The 18,583-nt window shown below is 42.9% G+C and overlaps 1 protein-coding gene across 3 annotated transcripts in view; it reads right to left on the bottom strand.

The window, feature by feature from the left end:
* Positions 1 to 18,583, bottom strand: part of PIWIL2 (piwi like RNA-mediated gene silencing 2) — a 349,150-nt gene that overhangs the window by 108,898 nt on the left and 221,669 nt on the right. For all 3 annotated transcript variants that reach the window (XM_030202016.1, XM_030202014.1, XM_030202015.1), the window contains exon 18: positions 7,164 to 7,265. In XM_030202016.1, the coding sequence (XP_030057876.1) occupies positions 7,164 to 7,265 (102 nt within the window). The remainder of the gene's footprint in view (positions 1 to 7,163; positions 7,266 to 18,583) is intronic.

The raw sequence follows: 18,583 nt of genomic DNA, 5'->3' as shown, positions 1-18,583 counted from the left end.
GATCTAGGCGGGCGCTTCGTCCCCAGCATAATGGCAGAGCCAACAGGGGCTGAGGGAGAGACGTCCTCCGGAGAGGAAATCTTCAAAGTGTCCATGGCCTGTAACAACAGGTTGGGCAAATCCTCTGGGCTAAAAAGCCGCGCTGCAGAGGGGTCATCCGCTCCATCCGAGCGGGGATCTATCTCCTCCAAGGAATCCGCAAAGGACCGTTGGGAGACCTCAGACACGCTGCCCTCATCTACATCGGAGGAGACAAAGTCCTCCAAGGCCTGAAAATCAACCCGAGGGCGTTTACCTCTGGGAACCTCAACCTCTTTATCAGAAGAGGGAGCAGGGGCAGCGTTTTGCATGAGGAAAGCAACAAAACAAACTCGGGGGAGAAACCCCCCAGACTGTGCACTTCCGCAGCCTGGGCAACAGCCCTAGACGCACTCTCAACCGGCGCTCGCAATAGCGGGGGAGAGACAAGCTGCGCATCCAAAATGGCGTTAGGCTTGGATTAGGCTTGGAGGCCTAGCCAGAGCTGCTGCTGTGTGTGACCACCACCTGCTGGGATAGAGAACATACTGGGGAGTTTCCGGCAGCACATGACCACATATAGGGAGGCAAAAGTTTGCTCTCTATCTCCACCTGCTGGTAGATGGACACAACCCACCAGTCTATGGATTGATCAGCTTGATGATATGGAAATAGTAATTTAGCTTCATAACAAATCAAAGAAATAGACCTGAACAATTCCGGTAGTGAGTGCTCTTTCCCCGGTTTAGGGACTAATACTATCCGCCCTGATTCCAATGACCCAAGCAGTTGCTTAGTCTCTATAATCCTATTAAAACATAGTAGTCAATGGCTCTACATCATCTGGTAATAGTATGTTATAAAATTCTGCTCTGTATTTGTCCGGACCAGGTGCTTTGTAGAGTGAGTTCTTACGGATCAGCCACACCTCATCTGCCACAATAAGACAATCTAATTAGCAGACTGCAAATGAGTCAGGTGAGGTAACTCAAAACTCACCAAACAGGCGTCAGGATCAAGACAACTACTACTACTTATCATTTCTATAGCAGTACTGGATGTACGCAGCGCTGTACACACCAGCATCATCATCTCTATAAAGACACTGGTCTTGCCATCCAGAGGTGGCCGGTTCAAATCCCACTGCTGCTCCTTGTGATTTTGGGCAAGTCACTTAACCCTCCATTGCCTCATCTACAAACTTACACTGTAAGCCCTCCAGGGACAGGGAAATACCCCAGTGTACCTGAATGTAACTCACCTTGAGCTACTACTGAAAGAGGTGTGAGCAAAATCCAAGTAAATAAAATAAATAAAAATAATCTTTAAAAATCAGATTGATCTGTTTATCGGTATTTACCAAAGTCCCAGAAGCTGTCTTAAGCGTTAGCACTCTAGAAGAGTGGCTCCTGGGATTAGCCAACCGAGCCAGCAATCTACCCGTGGTATTCTCAAATTTATATAGCTGGTATTGATAATATAGAACTAACTTTTTGGCCTACTGATGCAAGAGCTCATTCAAAAGTTGCCATGTCACTAATAATTGAGTCCAAAGGGAAGGCATAGGAGTGCCACAACTCTGCCTCAGACGAACCAGCTGTCAACTCCAGGTGCAAAATTGCTTGGTCTCTATGTTTTTTCTTTTTTTTTGCTATAGGCTATTATGTCGCCATATAAAACAGCTTTAGTTGTGTCCCAAAATAGAGTCACACCCGAGACATGTTAAGAGTTAAAACTGTTTATAGTCCATCATCCATTTTTGGTGCAAATAGTCTAAAAATTTCTGATTTGTATATAAATCCAAGGGAAAACACCAGGATCTATCAGTCTCATTATTCACTAGCCCCTGGAGCTCCACCCAGCACGGAGCGTGATCAGCTATTTCTATGGGGTCTATAGAGGCCTCCCCTCACAGCAGAAAACAAAGTGCTATCCAGAAGAAAATAATCAATTCTAGAGTGGGTCATATGTGTTCTGGATAGGTGGGTGAAATCCTTGACTCCAGGATGAAGAGTTCTCCAGACATTTATGACATCCAAACTAGAGCACAGCAGAGGAATTCCTGTAGTGCAATCCAGTTGCTCTTTGTGAAGGTTATACATCTTATCAAGATCTGGATCTGCTACCACATTAAAGTCCCCATCCCCCCTATGATTTTGGTGTGTGCAGTGTTGCTTTGGAGCAGTGAAATGACACTCTGGAAAAAGTATTTGTTATATCCACTGGGAGCAAACACACTGCATAGCAGTAAGGGCATCCTATTCACTAGCACCTAGGCAATGATATATCTTCCCTCCAGGTCAACAATTATATTCTGCTTCTGCACTTGTAAAAATTTATGGAAAAGAATAATGACCCCAGCCTTTTTCCCCTTAGCAGGGGCCTCAATATAATCACTCACCCACCACTGGCCAAGTTTACTATGCTCTAGTGTTGTCAAATGTGTTTCTTGCAGCATACCTATTGTGGTCTGCTTACAATGAAGGTTATGTAGGAGTTTTTTTACGCTTAATCGGAAATGATATACCACCCATATTCCAGGAGAATCACCACATCCCCATCAGGTAATACCTAGCTGAGAGGAACAGAAACAGCACCATATGAAATAATAAGGATTGTAATACCATTCCAGCCTCCAACATCCCAACCTGGTCCACCCCATAGGAGACTCACACCAGTTGCAAATCACCAACCATAACAAAGTACATTAGGATCTGAACTATGATCCCCACAGCAATATGCCAAGATAAACCAGACATACCAAACCATCCTTGAGAAGTATCACCCAGTAAGACCCAAAGCTGTACAGTACCACCCAAACCCTCTCTACAACAACCCACCCCCCTTCCAAGCCCCAGTAACCATTCTCCAATGGCGAAGGTCAAGTCACCCCCTACACTATGCCCCATCTCCATCTGTAAGGCAGTATACAATACAATAGAATAAAAAGTGGGGTCTTATATACCGCTAATATCCCCTGGGCAGGGTTCAGTGCGATTATTTATTTCACTTGTATCCCACATTTTCCCACCTATTTGCAGGCTCAATGTGGCTTACAAAGACCTGTTGTGGCATCTACTACTACTTAACATTTCTAAAGCGCTACTAGGGTTACGCAGCACTGTACAGTTTAACAAAGAAGGACAGTCCCTGCTCAAAGGAGCTTACAATCTAAAGGATGAAATGTCAAGTTGGGGCAGTCTAGGTTTCCTGAATAGAGGTATAATGGTTAGGTGCCGAATGCGACATTGAAGAGGTGTGCCTTGAGCAAGGATTTGAAGATGGGCAGGGAGGGGGCTTGGCATATGGACTCGTGGGGAGTTTATTCCAAGCTAGGGTGAGGCAAGGCAGAAAGGGCGGAGCCTGGAGTTGGCAGTGGAGGAGAAGGGTAATGAGAGGAAGGGGGGGGATTTGTCCTGTGAGCGGAGGTTTCGGGTAGGAACGTAAGGGGAGATGAGGGTAGAGAGGTACGAGGGAGGTTAGTAGAGAAGCTTGAACTGAATGCGTACCTGATCGGAAGCCAGGGAGTGACTTGAGGAGAGGGGTGATATGACATATCGGTCCAGAAGGAAGATAAGACGTCAGCAGAGTTCTGAACGGATTGAAGGGGGGATAGATGCTAAGTGGAGGCCGTGAGGAGTAGGTTGCAGTAGTCAAGGCGAGAGGTAATGAGAGAGTGGATGAGAGTTCAGGTGGTGTGCTCAGGATAGGAAAGGGTGAATTTTGCTGATGTTATAGAGAAAGAAGCGACAGGTCTTGGTTATCTGCTGGATATGTGCAGAGAAGGAGAGGGAGGAGTCGAAGATGACTCCGAGGTTGCGGGCAGATGAGACGGAGAGGATGAGGGTGTTATCAACTGAGATAGAGAGTGGAGGGAGAGGAGAAGTGGGTTTGGGTGGAAAGACAATAAGCTCGGTCTTGGCCATGTTCAGTTTCAGGTGGCGGTTGGACATCCAGGCAGCAATGTCGGATAAGCAGGCCGATACTTTGGCCTGGGTTTCCGCAGTGATGTCTGGTATGGAGAGATAGAGCTGGGTGTCGTCAGCATAAAGATGATATTGGAAACCATGAGATGAGATCAGAGAGCCCAGGGAAGAGGTGTAGATTGAAAAAAGAAGGGGTCCAAGGACAGACCCCTGAGGAACTCCAACAGAGAGCGGGAAGGGGGCATCGCCATACAGGATGAAGTATACATTTGATGTTACAGAGAAGTATACATTTGGTGTTACAAAGAAGTTAAGGAAGACAAGAGGAATTAATCAAGTAGTTGAAGAGAGATACATTCTGCCTAGAGTTGAGAGGGTGTTGTGTTATGGGTAGCTATGGGTTCTCATGGTAGGCTTTGTCAAAGAGGTAAGTCTTCAGTGATTTACGGAAGTTAGTTACATGATTTAGGTTACAATGGACAGCTAGTACTTAATGGGGACAGCTCTAATGTAGGTGAAACAGCGATGAAGAAGAGGGAAAACTATGGGTTGGGAGGATGTAGGTCTCGACACGATGGTGTAAGTTTATCATAAGACACAAACACACACAAAAAAACCTTTTATAGATCATATACAGTGGTGGAAATAAGTATTTGATCCCTTGCTGATTTTGTAAGTTTGCCCACTGACAAAGACATGAGCAGCCCATAATTGAAGGGTAGGTTATTGGTAACAGTGAGAGATAGCACATCACAAATTAAATCCGGAAAATCACATTGTGGAAAGTATATGAAGTGCATGCAGATCTCTCTCATGAACATTCATTGTGGATATCCTACAAACCTGACTGGCTGGGGTGCCTCCAGGACCAGGTTTGAGAAGCACTGGCTTAACTGAATCAGTATCATAGTGTTGACAATTGTATCCACTTTACAATAATGGACTGTGGAAAGTGCTCCAAGGACTATTAACACACACCAATATTTCTTGTATCTTTGCATAACTTTATACCACAGTTGTTCTGGTAGCTCTATGTTCAGCATATTTATTCTCTACTTAAATATATTACTTCATACAATAAAAATAAGCTGATTCTGGATGAAGAATCAAGGTTAGCTACTGGGACTGGACAAAGGTAGGCTCTATTGTACTACTTATGCGCCTTAAGGAATATTTCGTAATTGGCTAATTTGGGTTTACTATGACAAGGGCTTGGTGAAGACATGCAATCAAGAATTTTTGATTTCTTATTATTCATTGCGTTTTCAGTATTTTTGCAATTGGTGTTTCACTGAAATTGTAAATTATGTTGCACAGATAAGTTAAACACTTTATATATTTTGAATTATATATATATATATATTTTTTTTAGCCGGCAGAATGTAAAAAATGTACCAAGTACTCCAGAGCAAATTTTGTACCCCTGTGCAACACAACATTTGCACAGCACTGCCTTTCTTTGGAAAATTCTGCACAGGGATCAGGATGCACCAGCAATTTGCATAATTGCACACACTGGGTCATATCCTCCTTCTATGCTATCCAAGTTAAACTGCTGAATTTGAAGTTCAGGGCTCATGGTTCAAACCAACAGTCAGAGAAAAGTGACAGGGAGGAGAATAAGGCCCATATCGCAGCCACTGTATAGCTGAAACACCTTGTCCATAAAGATTGGCTGTCCCCCAAATGTTAAGCATACATCTAGTAATAGTAGTCACCAATCAATTACAAAGGGAGCAGACATAACCAGGTCAGATGGTCCATAAGGCAGAGTAATATTAATTTAAAAAAAAAGTCATACGCCAGTGTTCAAGGGTTCTTGTCTTGAGAGCGTAGCTCCTCATCAAAAGAGAACGGTCAATGCCTCACACTTGACGTAAGTCTCATTAAAGGGGGCAGGAACAACCATGTAAAATTGTATGGGCTCCACTTCCAAGGAACCAAAGGTCTGCAACAATGGAATGACCTGACAGACCATCATATCAAATCTAAGCAGGCCAACCAAAGACCCACAAGTGAAGAACGGCAGGGAGTCACCTAAGATGTGATGCAGTTCCATGCATATCATTACCGGCAATGAAGAACTGAATTCCTCAGGTCTCCAACGAAGTTCCAGGAAGACCATTCAGAAAGTTCTGCGCCTACTTGTACGTTTTCAAAAACTTGATGCTGTTCTAGCTCCTCAAAGCGTTTCAGGAGTTGGATTTGATATTGTCAGTGGCGTAGCCAGACCTGATATTTTGGGCGGGTCCAAAGCTAATATGGGTGGGGGCACTATCCATCCCCATAGCCAGGCATCACCCCTTCCTTTCCCTCCCCATAGCCCAGCATCAGCCCTTCCCTTCCCTCTCCCCATGTAACCCTCCCCATAGCTCAGCATCAGCCCTTCCCTTTCCTATCCCCCCATCCATCCATCCATCCTCATAGACTGGCATCAGCCTGTCCCTTCCTTACCCCCATACATCCATCCCCATAGCCTGGCATCAGCCCTTTCATCTCTATCACCCCCACAAGCCATCCTAATAGCCCAGCATCAGCCCTTCCCTTTCCTACCATCCATTCCATAGCTAGGCATCAGTCCTACCCTACCCCCACCCCTCCCTGTAGCCTAGCATCAGCCCTATCCTACCTCCTACCCACCACCCCCCATAGTCTGGCATCTCCTCCCCCCCACACTCTGAAGTACACCAACATTAAATATAAAACTTTTTGTTTTTTTTTTTTAATGTCTTGGGCACTACAGAGACTACCCCACCTAGAACCCCTCTTCATTACATTAAACCTCTGCGGACCTGGGATTCCCGCTAGCCCTGTTCCTGTGCAGCTCTCTATTCTAGCCTTCTCACACTGCAAAAAATATGAAGGATGCTATTTACAAAAGGTGCTATACAGATCTAAAACACAGCAGTTACTTGGAGAGAAGGAGACTCACTTTCGGTGATTTCTGTCAAGCTGCATCAGCAATGACAGCAAATTCCATCTTCAAATGCAAAGCATATTTTATTTTGTACTAATACAAAGTATTCAGGACTCAATCTACTCAGATTTCTTACCTCTGCACAACAGGTATTATGCTGCATTCAACTGTCAGGCACCTTCAGCAGCACTAAAAAAATTTCCATTTCTCCTACTCCTCCAACCCAAAGATCCCCCAGCATTCACCATAGCAGGTTCCAACTATTTCTTCTTAAGTTGTAAGATACAGAAAACTGGGCTTACCTGGGAGGGGATTGGAGATTGTACACAACATAGCTTCTTAATGGCTCCATAGAGGTCATCTCGTGTGCCTGTGATAATGCAAACCATCATCTGTATCTTACCCTGTGAAGAACAAGACACATCTGCATCAACTCATTTGCGTTCTGCTTATAAGGAACAGAGAACATCAGCAAACATCTGCACTTACTCTGCAAGAACATAAGAATTGACATACTAGGTCAGACCAAAGGACCATTCAGCCCAGCATCCTGTTTCCCCCAGTGGCAAATCCAGATCACAAACACCTGGCAAATTCCCAAAGAGCAGATAGATTCCAAGCTGCTTACCCCTTGGGATAAGCAGTAGATTTCCCACAGGTCTACCTCACCAATGGCTTTTGGACTTTTCCTCCAGGAAGTTGTTCAAATGTTTTAAAACCCGGCTACAAACATTGCTTTTACTATCCTTCAGCAACTAATTCCAAAGCTTAATTATGCACAGAATAAAAAAATATTTTCTCCGGTTTTAAATGTACTACTTAGTAACATTATGCCCCTGAGTCTGTACTTTTTGAAAGAGTAAACAACCAATTTACATTCTCCTGTTCCATTCATGATTTTATAGAACTTTATCATATTTCCCTTCAGTCATCTCTTCTCAAAGCTGAAGAGCCCTGAGTTCTTTAGCCTTCTCTCAGAGGGTAATCATGCCATTCTAATTATCATTTCAGTTGCTTTCTCTGTATCTTTTCTAAATCCGCAATCCTTTTTTTAGATGTGGTGACCCCAATTGCAATCCGTGGAGAGAAGAACATCCTATGCTCTACATCAGCCAGAAGATGTTTCCCAGGGAAAGAAACTTTGTAGTAATTAAAAAGGAAGCCTCAGCAGTCAAATGGGCCTTGGAGACATTCCAGTATTATCAATTGGGTCGACACTTCTTGCTCATCACAGACCAAAGAAACTCTCAAGTGGATGATTGCCACAAGGCGTAAAATGCACACATCATGAAGTGGTTCCTCAGCTTCCAGGGCTTCAGTTTTCAGGTGCGACATCGGGTGGGCCAGGATCACACAAATGCTGACTTACACATGGGAGAATCATAAATAAAAATAAGAGTATGGGTAAGAAATTCACCTTTATCACATTCACCCTTCTTAGCAGTGACAGAGAAATATTTCTTTTATCTTGACAGAGATTTTCTTATTTATTCCATTACCTGAAGATAATGTAAATCGTATAAATCTACAAGTTGTATAGGAATCATAAACCCCTAGATATTTTTCTTCTTTTGCCACACAAAAGAGAAACAATACCTTAGGCTTTCTTCCACAGTCACTAAAATACTGATTAGGAGAATTACAGTCTTGTCTTCATTCTATTTATATTTTGATACCTATTTCCTCGCATAATGTTTGGTAATGAAATTAAGGGTTTCCTTGAAAATGACAATATATTATCTGCATAAAGGACTAACTTATGTTGGTCCCTGCACACCTCCCCCTCCCACAATGTTCTTATCAGACCCCAATTGCCTGTGCAAAGAATTCTAAGGATATTGCAAAAAGGAGTGGGGACAGAAGGCGCCTTGTCTTGTTACCTTCCCCAATGTAAATTCTTGAAATTGACTTTTATTTTAAGTGGGCTCTTGGAGAATTATATAATGCTTTAATCACTTTTATAAAGACTGGGTCCAAATTTACCCACTTTTATAAAGACTGGGTCCAAATTTACCTTTTCCAAAAATAAAGCCAGGTAATACTATTTTACCCTATTGAATGCCTCTTCAGCAACTAATGCTAATAGAATAGTCAGGTCACTCACATTTCTTGCCCTTTGATCTACTATATTCAGCACTCAGTGAACACTATTAAATGCATTTAATCCCTTTATAAAATCTGCCTGACTTCTATTAATGAAGTCTGGCATGAAGTCATTACACAGCTTACACAAAGTTTTTGCATCTGTATTTAACACAGTATCATTATATTTTCCTGAGAAAAGGATTCCGGAATCCTTCCTGTCTCTAATACTTGATTCGAGACTTTCAGTAACAATGGAGAGATTACATTCCATAACTTCCTGCAAAATCCATTGGTAAAACTATCAGAGCAGGCTGACTTACCCAGGGGTAAGACTAGCACCACCCATAGTTCTCCCCCCACCGATGAGTGCATCCAAGGACTGCTTTTGCTCTTTCTGAAATATTAGCTCAAAACCTGTGAAATTTGGGAGGTATTGATGTCAATGCACAGAATGACACCCTAGGAGCAGAGCTTCACAGTTCTGTCATGCTACATTGAATTTTTCAATGTGCTAGACCTCGAAGGAACACTCTTCTGACCTTTTACAGAGACCTGCCAGATGGCAATACCATACGATGACTTTCAGAAAGCATCAGACTGATTTAAAAGCTTTTTCCAGCACGAATAAGAATAAGCTGACATGGCAGGATCCTAAGATGGTGAGTTAGCTGGATGGGAACAGCTGAAGGATGTAGAACAGCAGTGGGCGAAACTGAAAGGAGCTATTTTAAAGGCAACAAACCTTTATGTTAGAAAACTACATAAAAGTAAGAGGAAAAGAAGGCCGCTCTGGTTCTCGAACATAGTAGCTGAAAAGGTTAAGGGAAAGGTTAGCCTTCATACGTTACAAGAAGACTCAGAAAGAGGAGGACAGAAAATACTTAAAAAAGCTAAGAGAAGCTTGAAAAGATGTCAGGAATGCGAAGATGCAAATGGAAGAAAGGATAGCCGATACGGTAAAATTGGGGGACAAGACATTCTTCAGATATATAAATGACAGGAGGAAGTGTTGTAATAGCATTGTGAGACTCAAAGCTGAGGGGGAGGAATATGTAGAAGCTGATAAGGATAAAGCTGAACTGCTTAACAATTATTTCTGTTCTGTGTTCACGGACAAAAGGTCGGGGGTAGGACCACAGAAAAGAAATGTTAATGGGGATGGATGTATGGTAGACCGATTTTCAGAAGAGACTGTTCGAGAGGAGATGGCTAAACTAAAAGTAGACAAAGCAATGGGGCCTGATGGGATACACCCAAGGGTACTCAGAGATGTTCTGGTGGAACTGCTGTCTAACTTCTTCAATGCTCCCTTAGAGACTGGAGTGGTCCTGAAGGACTGGAGAAGGGCGGATGCGGTCCCTCTGCACAAAAGTGGAAGTAAGGAGGAGGTTGGGAATTAAAGACCTGTCAGTCTGACCTCGATGGTGAGTAAGCTAATGGAAACAATTCCAAAGCAGAGGATCATGAGGTTTCTAAAATCAAATGGACTGCAGGACCTGAGGCAGCATGGCTTCACTAGAGGCAGGTCGTGTTAGACAAATCTGATTGATTTCTTTGACTGGGTGACTAAACAGTTGGACGTGGGAAGGGCGCTACATGTGGTGTACTTGGATTTTAGCAAAGCCTTCGACACGGTCCTGCACAGGCGAAAGTTAAACTCAGTGCCCTTGGCATGGGACCTATAGTGACTCACTGGGTTAAAAACTGGTTAAGTGGAAGGAGACAGAGGGTAGTGGTAAATGGAGATTGCTCTGAGGAAAGGACTGTTATCAGTGGTGTACCGCAGGGTTCGGTCCTTGGGCTGGCTCTTTTTAACATTTTTATGAGTGATATTGCGGAAGGGCTGTCTGGTAAGGTTTGTCTCTTTGCGGATGATACCAAACTCTGTAATAGGGTGGACACCTTGGAGGGTGTGGCTGGTATGAAGAAGGATCTAGCGAAACTTGAAGAACATTCTGATAATTCGCAATTAAGATTTAATGCTAAGAAAAACAGGGTCATGCAATTGGGGTACAAGAATCCAAGGGAATGGTTCACTATAGGGGGTGAAGTGCTTCTGTGTATGAAAGAAGAGCAGGACTTGGGGATGATTGTGTTTGATGACCTTAAGGTGGCCAAACAGGTAGAAAAGGCAATGGCCAAAGCCAGAAAGATGCTTGGGTGCATAAGGAGAGGGATAATCAGCAGGAAAAAAGAGGTGATAGTGCCCTTGTATAAGTTTCTGGTGAGGCCCTATTTAGTGTACTGTGTGCAATTCTGGAGATTGCACCTATGGAAAGATATAAACAAGATGGAGTTGGTCCAGAGGGCGGCTACAAAATTTGTAAGCGGTCTCTGTCATAAGATATATAGGGACAGGCTTAGGAACCTCTACATGCATACAATGGAAGAGAGGTGAGAGAGGGGATATGATAGAGACATTTAAATACCTCAGTGGCATCAATATACAGGAGGCAAGCTTTTTCAAATGAAGGAAAACTCTGAAATTAGGGGGCATATGATGAAGTTAAGAGGAAATAGACTTAGGAGGAATCTAAGAAAACACTCTTTCACAGAAAGGGTGGTGGATGCGTTGAATGGCCTGCTGGTGGAGGTTGTGGAGATGAGGAATGTGTCAGAATTTAAGAAAGCGTGGGATAGGCATGTGGGATCCCTTAGGAAAGGAAGAGTTAGTGGTTACTGAGGATGGGCAGACTGGATGGGCCATTTAGTCCTTATCTGCCGTCAAGTTTCTATGTTTCTATGATGGTCACTGAACAGAAACCAGCTAATCACAGAATGATGTGCTATCCCCATTCTTTGTGCTGAAACGTGTCTGTGGTTCCAGGAGCTTAAAAGTGATCTTCATGTAGTGCAAAGAGATTCAGACCACAATGGAGGAACTGTGTAATGATTTACTTGAAACTACCCTACAAGTGGAGAATATTGAAACACATCTGAATGATTAGAGTGAAGAGGTAATCACATTGGAAAACACAGTGGAGCAGTTACAAAATGCTTGTGTTAAAATTAGAGAACATTGATAACAGATTGTGCAGATGTAATTTGTGGATCAAGGGTGTCCCTGAAACTGTAGTGCGGGCGAGGTCCATAGAGATGGCCCAACAGATTTTTACTGCTGTATTACAAGAGGACTCTGGAACTCATGAGGCCTTGCCTTTAATGCTGGATACAGCTCACAGGGTGGCTGGGCCATGTGACTGGAATCGGCCCTAGGATATCATGGTCTTCTTCTGTAAGTATTCAGACAAAGAACGAGTTCTGAGAGCTGCTCACAAGAAAGAATGAACAATAACCTGGGATGAGGAAAAGGTTAGTGTTTATGCGGACCTTGCTCCAGCTACCCTGTGTCGAAAAAAAGAATATAAGAGCTTCACTGAGATACTACGCAGCAAAGTTCTATACTGATGGCTCTTCCCCATTGAGTTAGTGTTTACAGTGGATGACACAACTTACACTGGTTGCACAGTGGCAGAAATCCAGTAACACACAGTAACAGCAGGGATGTCAACAAAGCTTAAGCAGTCGTCAACTGTGCAGTGGCTACAGACTGTTAAGGCCCTTTCACTGACAATATGCCATTTGTCATGGATCCAGTGCACCTATCCTGACCTTGAATGGCAACTGAACGGCCTATTTCACTGCAATTAGCCCTGCTACTCTTGGTTCAAGTTCAATTTGATATACTGCAAATTTTCAGAAAGAAATCTAAATGGTTTACAATACATAAACTAATCGGGGGAGAAAAAGGGAGCAACGCAAAATAGAGTACAAGAGGGTAGTAGTAGGAGAGATTACATGGCCAAAAAGAGGGAAAAACAGGGGAGGGAAAGTAAAATAGGAGGCTTGGAGTTGTCTATTAGTATGGCCAAGGTAAGGTATACACTTTTTGTGGCGGGAGACGGAGATGGTGCTGGGCAGACTTATACGGTCTGTGTCAGAGTCGGTGGTGGGAGGCGGGACTGGTGGTTTGGAGGCGGGGATAGTGCTGGGCAGATTTATACGATCTGTGCCAGAACCGGTGGTGGGAGGCGGGGTTGGTGGTTGGAGGCAGGGATAGTGCTGGGCAGACTTATATGGTCTGTTCCCTGAAAAGGACAGGTATAAATCAAGGTAAGGTATACACAAAAAGTAGCACATGTGAGTTTATCTTGTTGGGCAGACTGGATGGACCGTGCAGGTCTTTTTCTGCAGTCATCTACTATGTTACTATGTAAGATCAGAATCACAGGAAAAAGCCCCAAGTCAAATATCAGTTGATGGAAAAGCCAAGGAAAAGTAATAACCCTTTAATTTGGGACTTAACATTTTTGAAAGGACCACTCAAAATGGGGGAAGGGCATTTCACAGTGTGGGAGAAGCCACACTGAAACAGGAACTTCTAGTAACATCCAGAAAGACCGCATGGAAAGAGGGTAGACGACACTGGTTACCCAACCAAAAGGATCTGATGGGGGCATAAGGAATCAGAAAACTAGCTAAAAAGGAAGGCAGACTGGAAAATTGAATCTGATAAGACATTAAGGGCCCTGTTTACTAAGGCGCGCTAGTGTTTTTAGTGCTCGCTAACGCTAGTGTGACACATATATATTCCTATGGGTGTCTCTAGCGATAGCATGCAGTAATTTTAATGCGTGCTAAAAACATTAGCACACCTTAGTAAACATTTATATATAACCCAGAAGCATGAATTAAAATTAATGGATCCTATACTAGTAGTTTCAAACTGAGAGGCACAAGACAGGGATGTCCTTTGTCACCAGTTGTGTTTGCCCTGGTCATGGAACCCTTCGCTCAGCGTATCTGGGATACTGCAGATGTAGGCAGAATTCCAACAGGCCAACACCACAAAATCTCTCTATTCACAGATGATGAGATCTTATCAATTTCTAATCCACATTTATCCATGCCTAAGATTCTCCAGGAGATGAAGCTGTACGGCTTAGTCTCAGGGTTTAAAGCCAGTATAGATAAAACTGAGGCGCTTAATATAAATATTATAGGAGCAGATTTGATCAGAATAAAAGAGAACTGTCCCTTTAAATGGGTTAAACTCGCACCTAAAATACTTAGGAGCAAATATTTCCAATAACCTGGCTTCCCTCTATGATTTTAACTACAAACCACTGATTAAATGGCTCAAGAGACTTGCAGGGCTGGAGTAAGGGCACATCTCATGGCTGGGTAGAATGGCAATTATAAAGATGAATGTTTTGCCCAGGTCACTCTACCTCTTTCAAGCTCTTTTGATACGCCTCCAATAAGTACTCCTTATGTTGCTCATAATTCAGCAATGGAGAGACCTCAGACACTGACTATTTTCCAACTATTACAGAGGGCCAGGTGAAGGCATTTGACCATCTACAGAGGAAATTTGGCTTGTATAGGTGGGATTTTTTCTTCTATTTGCAATGTAGGCATGACCTTAATAGCGCTCTGAATAATGATATTGAAGTTAAAGAACCAGGTGCATTAGAATTCTTGTAGGCACAAATCTCATCAGCGAAGGGTCCAATTGCAGCGTTATATAAAATTATAAGGGGTTATATATTTAATAAACTTCCATACATGCTCCAGTGGGAGAATGATCATCAGCAAACCTTTGAGGTTAGCCAATGGCAGGCAGCTGTCATGATGGCTTCAAAGACTAATATCTCTGCCCAACTGTGGGAAAATAACCTGGAAGTACTTAAGAGATGGAATCTATCCCCTGAGCAGATAAGTAGGTTCAGGAAGGGTTTGGCTGGGACTTGCTGGCAGGGATGTCAGGCCAGGGGCTGTGCCATTTTTCACCCCTTTTGAGAGCAAGTAATAAGGATCATTAAAAAGGTAATAGATGAACCATTACACTGTATACTAGCACTTTAGGATTGGGGGATTATCCACCTTATTTGCAGAAGGTTATTACTAATTGTTTCTTAACAGCTAAATGTTCCATCGAGAAATCTACTACTCCCCATCCATAACAGACTGGTATTCAAGGTTAACATTTGTTCTCACGATGGAACAGCTCACAGCATATAGGAAGAATACAATGGACACATTTCAGAGAAGTTGGTCCTTACTTCAACAACACCTGGACTCTAGTGAACGGTAGTCCTTTACAGTTTGTTTGTAACTCTTACTGTAGGATATGTTCTGGTTCTTGTTGTACTATTATCTCAGTTAGATATAGGTCACATTGGATGCGGGGGGGAGGGGTTTTTGTTTGGGCTTAGCTCTATGTATTCCTTATTAACGCTCAGCACTAGGTGCAATAGTGTAGAAATAACTGATTGTTATGTTTGTTTCTGTGATAACAATGTGCACCAAGTGCCTTGTACTTTGGATGGTTAGTTAAAAAAACCATTACAAATTAAAACAAACAAAAACCTAAAGGAGTGGTCTGACCACACCCCTATTTCTTTATAGCTGTTTGGTTTGCCCCTCACAAGGTGGCCACCACTATTGGACATTGATCAATTGTTTGCTGACCCCCAGTTTTTTTTTTTACTCCATACCGCAAGATATATAGGAGTATTTCTCATTTAATGACATGGGAGAGGTTACCCCTGTAACTTTATGGGAGCTTTAAGAAATAAAGTGGAAAATAAATCTGTTGGTTCAGGCTGTTTGCTATGTGAATATTCTATCACTGTTTCATTATTGCTACCAAGCATTACATACTAAGGGGATTTGTTTTAATTCATTTATCCAGTCCTTATATGCACATGGTTTTGCTTTTTAAACCCAAAGTTTTCTTATGATAGCAATGTGCATATCTGAATTAGTTTTTCTGTCCGCGTTTTGCTTGATTTGTCTTTATTTGAAAATGTTTAAAACATATCTTGTCAGTAAGATGTGAGGCTAGGTGGGATCGGGGGACCCCACTGAAGTGGTTGGCACAGTGCTCTGCAATAGCTCAGACCGGCCCTGTCTTTACAGTCCACTGCACCAACCACTAAGCTACTCCAGGGACCCGATTGCTGCTCTAATAGGACTGGCTATAACATTTTAAACTATCATAGAGGCTGGTATGTACTATTTCTTTCACATCTTTGGGGGGTGGGAGGGGTCAGTGACCACTGGGGGAGGAAGGGGAGTTATGCCTTAATCCTCCAGTGGTCATTTAGGGCATCTTTTGCTTTGTCATGACTAAAACAGTTCTAGCCAAAAATGTCTTAATGTTGGCCATAGAAGTTTTCATTATTGTTCCGTTATCTTTTGATGCTGCCCATGTGTCGCCCACAACACGCCACCTTGAAATTTGGACGAATTGTGGAGCAAAACGTCTAAAATTGGGGTGTCAAAAGTTGCAACTTGGACATTTCTGACAGAAAAACATCTTTCTGCCACCTTGACATTTTTTTTGTGTTTATTTTTGTTTTGAAAATGAGCCACACAATGTTTATTTCTTTTTCTTATTTGGTGTTAGCAAATCAGAACTGGTAGACTTGACCAGATTAATACAGGAAGAACTACTTAAACTTAAGCAGTGCATATCCCCTTCCTTAATACAAGCATCTGAATTCAAGAAAACATGGGACATGAACAGAGGATCTCTGAGGTAAAGGAAGGTTTTGTAGAGCTTAGTAGTTGGTATGGTGGGCAGACTGGATAGGCTGCACAGTCTTTATCCATCATCATTTTCTATATGTTCTGGGGTAGATTCTCCTCATTTGTCTGAAAAGCAGTAGTCCACTGGTCTCCTATCTGAACAATCTCCATCTGTCGTCAGAAGTACATCACCTCCAGAGCACATATCTTATTCTAACTTTGACAGAAAACTGATCTGTTTCCCATTCAGAAAGAGAAAAAAAAAACTCTAGGCCAGATGTATTTGATTACTCCATTTTGATGACCCTCCTAAGCAAATAGTCATCATTCCAACATACAGACTGCTACAGATGCTACAGTTAAGAAAGTGGCAATCATCCATCTCTTGTGCATCAGTAGCCAGAAACTTCAAGACATCCACTTAAAGTTATGTGAACAGGCAGCAGAGCTATGCATGCCTATACCTGTAAACCTGTGTTTGCTATATACATAATTGGCACTTCCTGTTACAAAACTTTTCTCCAGCAATACTTTTCTCCAGCGCTGCGTATGCCTTGTAGCGCTATAGAAATGCTAAATAGTAGTAGTAGTAGTAATCTTCTCCATCCCGATCTCAAAATAATTCAAAAAAGCTAAGCATGTGGAGGGCATTGTTTTATCCACTAAAATGAGGTGCTTTGAGAATGTGACCTCACTTTACTGCAGGTAAAGTACCTATTGTTGTGACCAAGGCAAAAGAGGCAGAAGGGAGGGTAAGGATGCACAGGTGCCAAAGTACACAGGTACAAAGCACCTGCATTCCCGTGGCTGCCCAAATTTTCCTATAGGGAAAATTTCATGGGCAGTTTCTCTTTGGAAATTGGTCTGAAGGCTCATGGGCACTTTGATTATTGTCTCCCTAAAAAAAAAAAAAACTGTAGATTGCAATGAATTAGGGTCCTGCAGTGAAAGATACATTCAGCAGGCGTTAGCAGTGATAGAAGAGTGAGAAGTTGCTGATCCTCTAAAACAAATGTCAGATTTCTTGACAATCCTGTCCTGCTTGTTTTGAGCATTCTGACTCACCTGATGTGCTTATATGTAGTTTGGAACCTAGGTCATTTGATGGGTGGGGTGAGGGAGAAGTCTCTATTGCAGAACTGATGCACCTGTGTCACTTTCTACAGGAGCTCTCAGCTATGATGGGGAAATGAGACAGAGAAGGGACAGGCTGTGTTTTAACTCCCCTCACCTTGGTTTACAGGAAACATCAAATGCAGCTCTGACAGATCTTAAATGAACCTGACTGCTAGTCACAACGGTTTCCACAAGTTCTCAGTAAAAGAAAAAAAAAGTAAAATATTAAAAATAATAAGATAGTTAAAATGTTCTGATTAATTAAAACAAACTTTTCACAAATCATATCTAAACAAATCTCAAGCACTAGGCTGCCATGGTGTCTGCAATTTCATGCCTCTGAATTCACTGCCAAAGCGAAAGAAAGAAGTGCTGTATCTAACTTGCTTACTATGTTACATCCATCGTGGATCTTATTAGGTTTAAGCTGCATGATGTGGCAATGACAAAGGCAAGTCTTGTGAGACCTGAGACAGTGAGAGTTCAACTACAGTTTGGTGGCATAGCCAGAAAGCCAATTTTGGGTGGGCCTGAGCCCAAAGTGGGTGGGCACAAAATTTTCTCTCTGCCCCACCCCCTTCCTCCCCCTATTCTCCACATCTCCCCCAGCACCTCCCAACTCAAAATAGAAACACTTTAGCTCATGAGGATCCCCAAGCACTATCAGCTGAAGATTTCCTATGAAGATGGCAGAACTCCATTTTACCAAGCTTGGCGGGCAGCAGCAGCAAGTCCTTGAGCTACAGGCATGCTTAGTTTTTGTTGACTCGAGGATGCTGCTGCCATCTGCTAAGCTTAGTAGAAGGAAGTTTTGGCTGTCATCAGAGGAGGTCCTCAGCTTATGGGGCTTAGGGATCCCCTCCAGCAACAGCAAAGGTCAGGACTGGTGTTTGACATGCTAGGACCCTCGGCAGAAAATAAAGAAGCCCCCCCCCCAATTCCTTCTTCTCCCTTTCTCCCCTCCAATCTCCCCACCTGCCATTGC

Source organism: Microcaecilia unicolor, chromosome 4 (assembly GCF_901765095.1).
Source record: "Microcaecilia unicolor chromosome 4, aMicUni1.1, whole genome shotgun sequence".
Taxonomy (NCBI): Eukaryota; Metazoa; Chordata; class Amphibia; order Gymnophiona; family Siphonopidae; genus Microcaecilia; species Microcaecilia unicolor.
The sequence above is the reverse complement of the archived record's forward strand: the minus strand, read 5'-3'. Positions and strand labels throughout refer to the sequence as shown.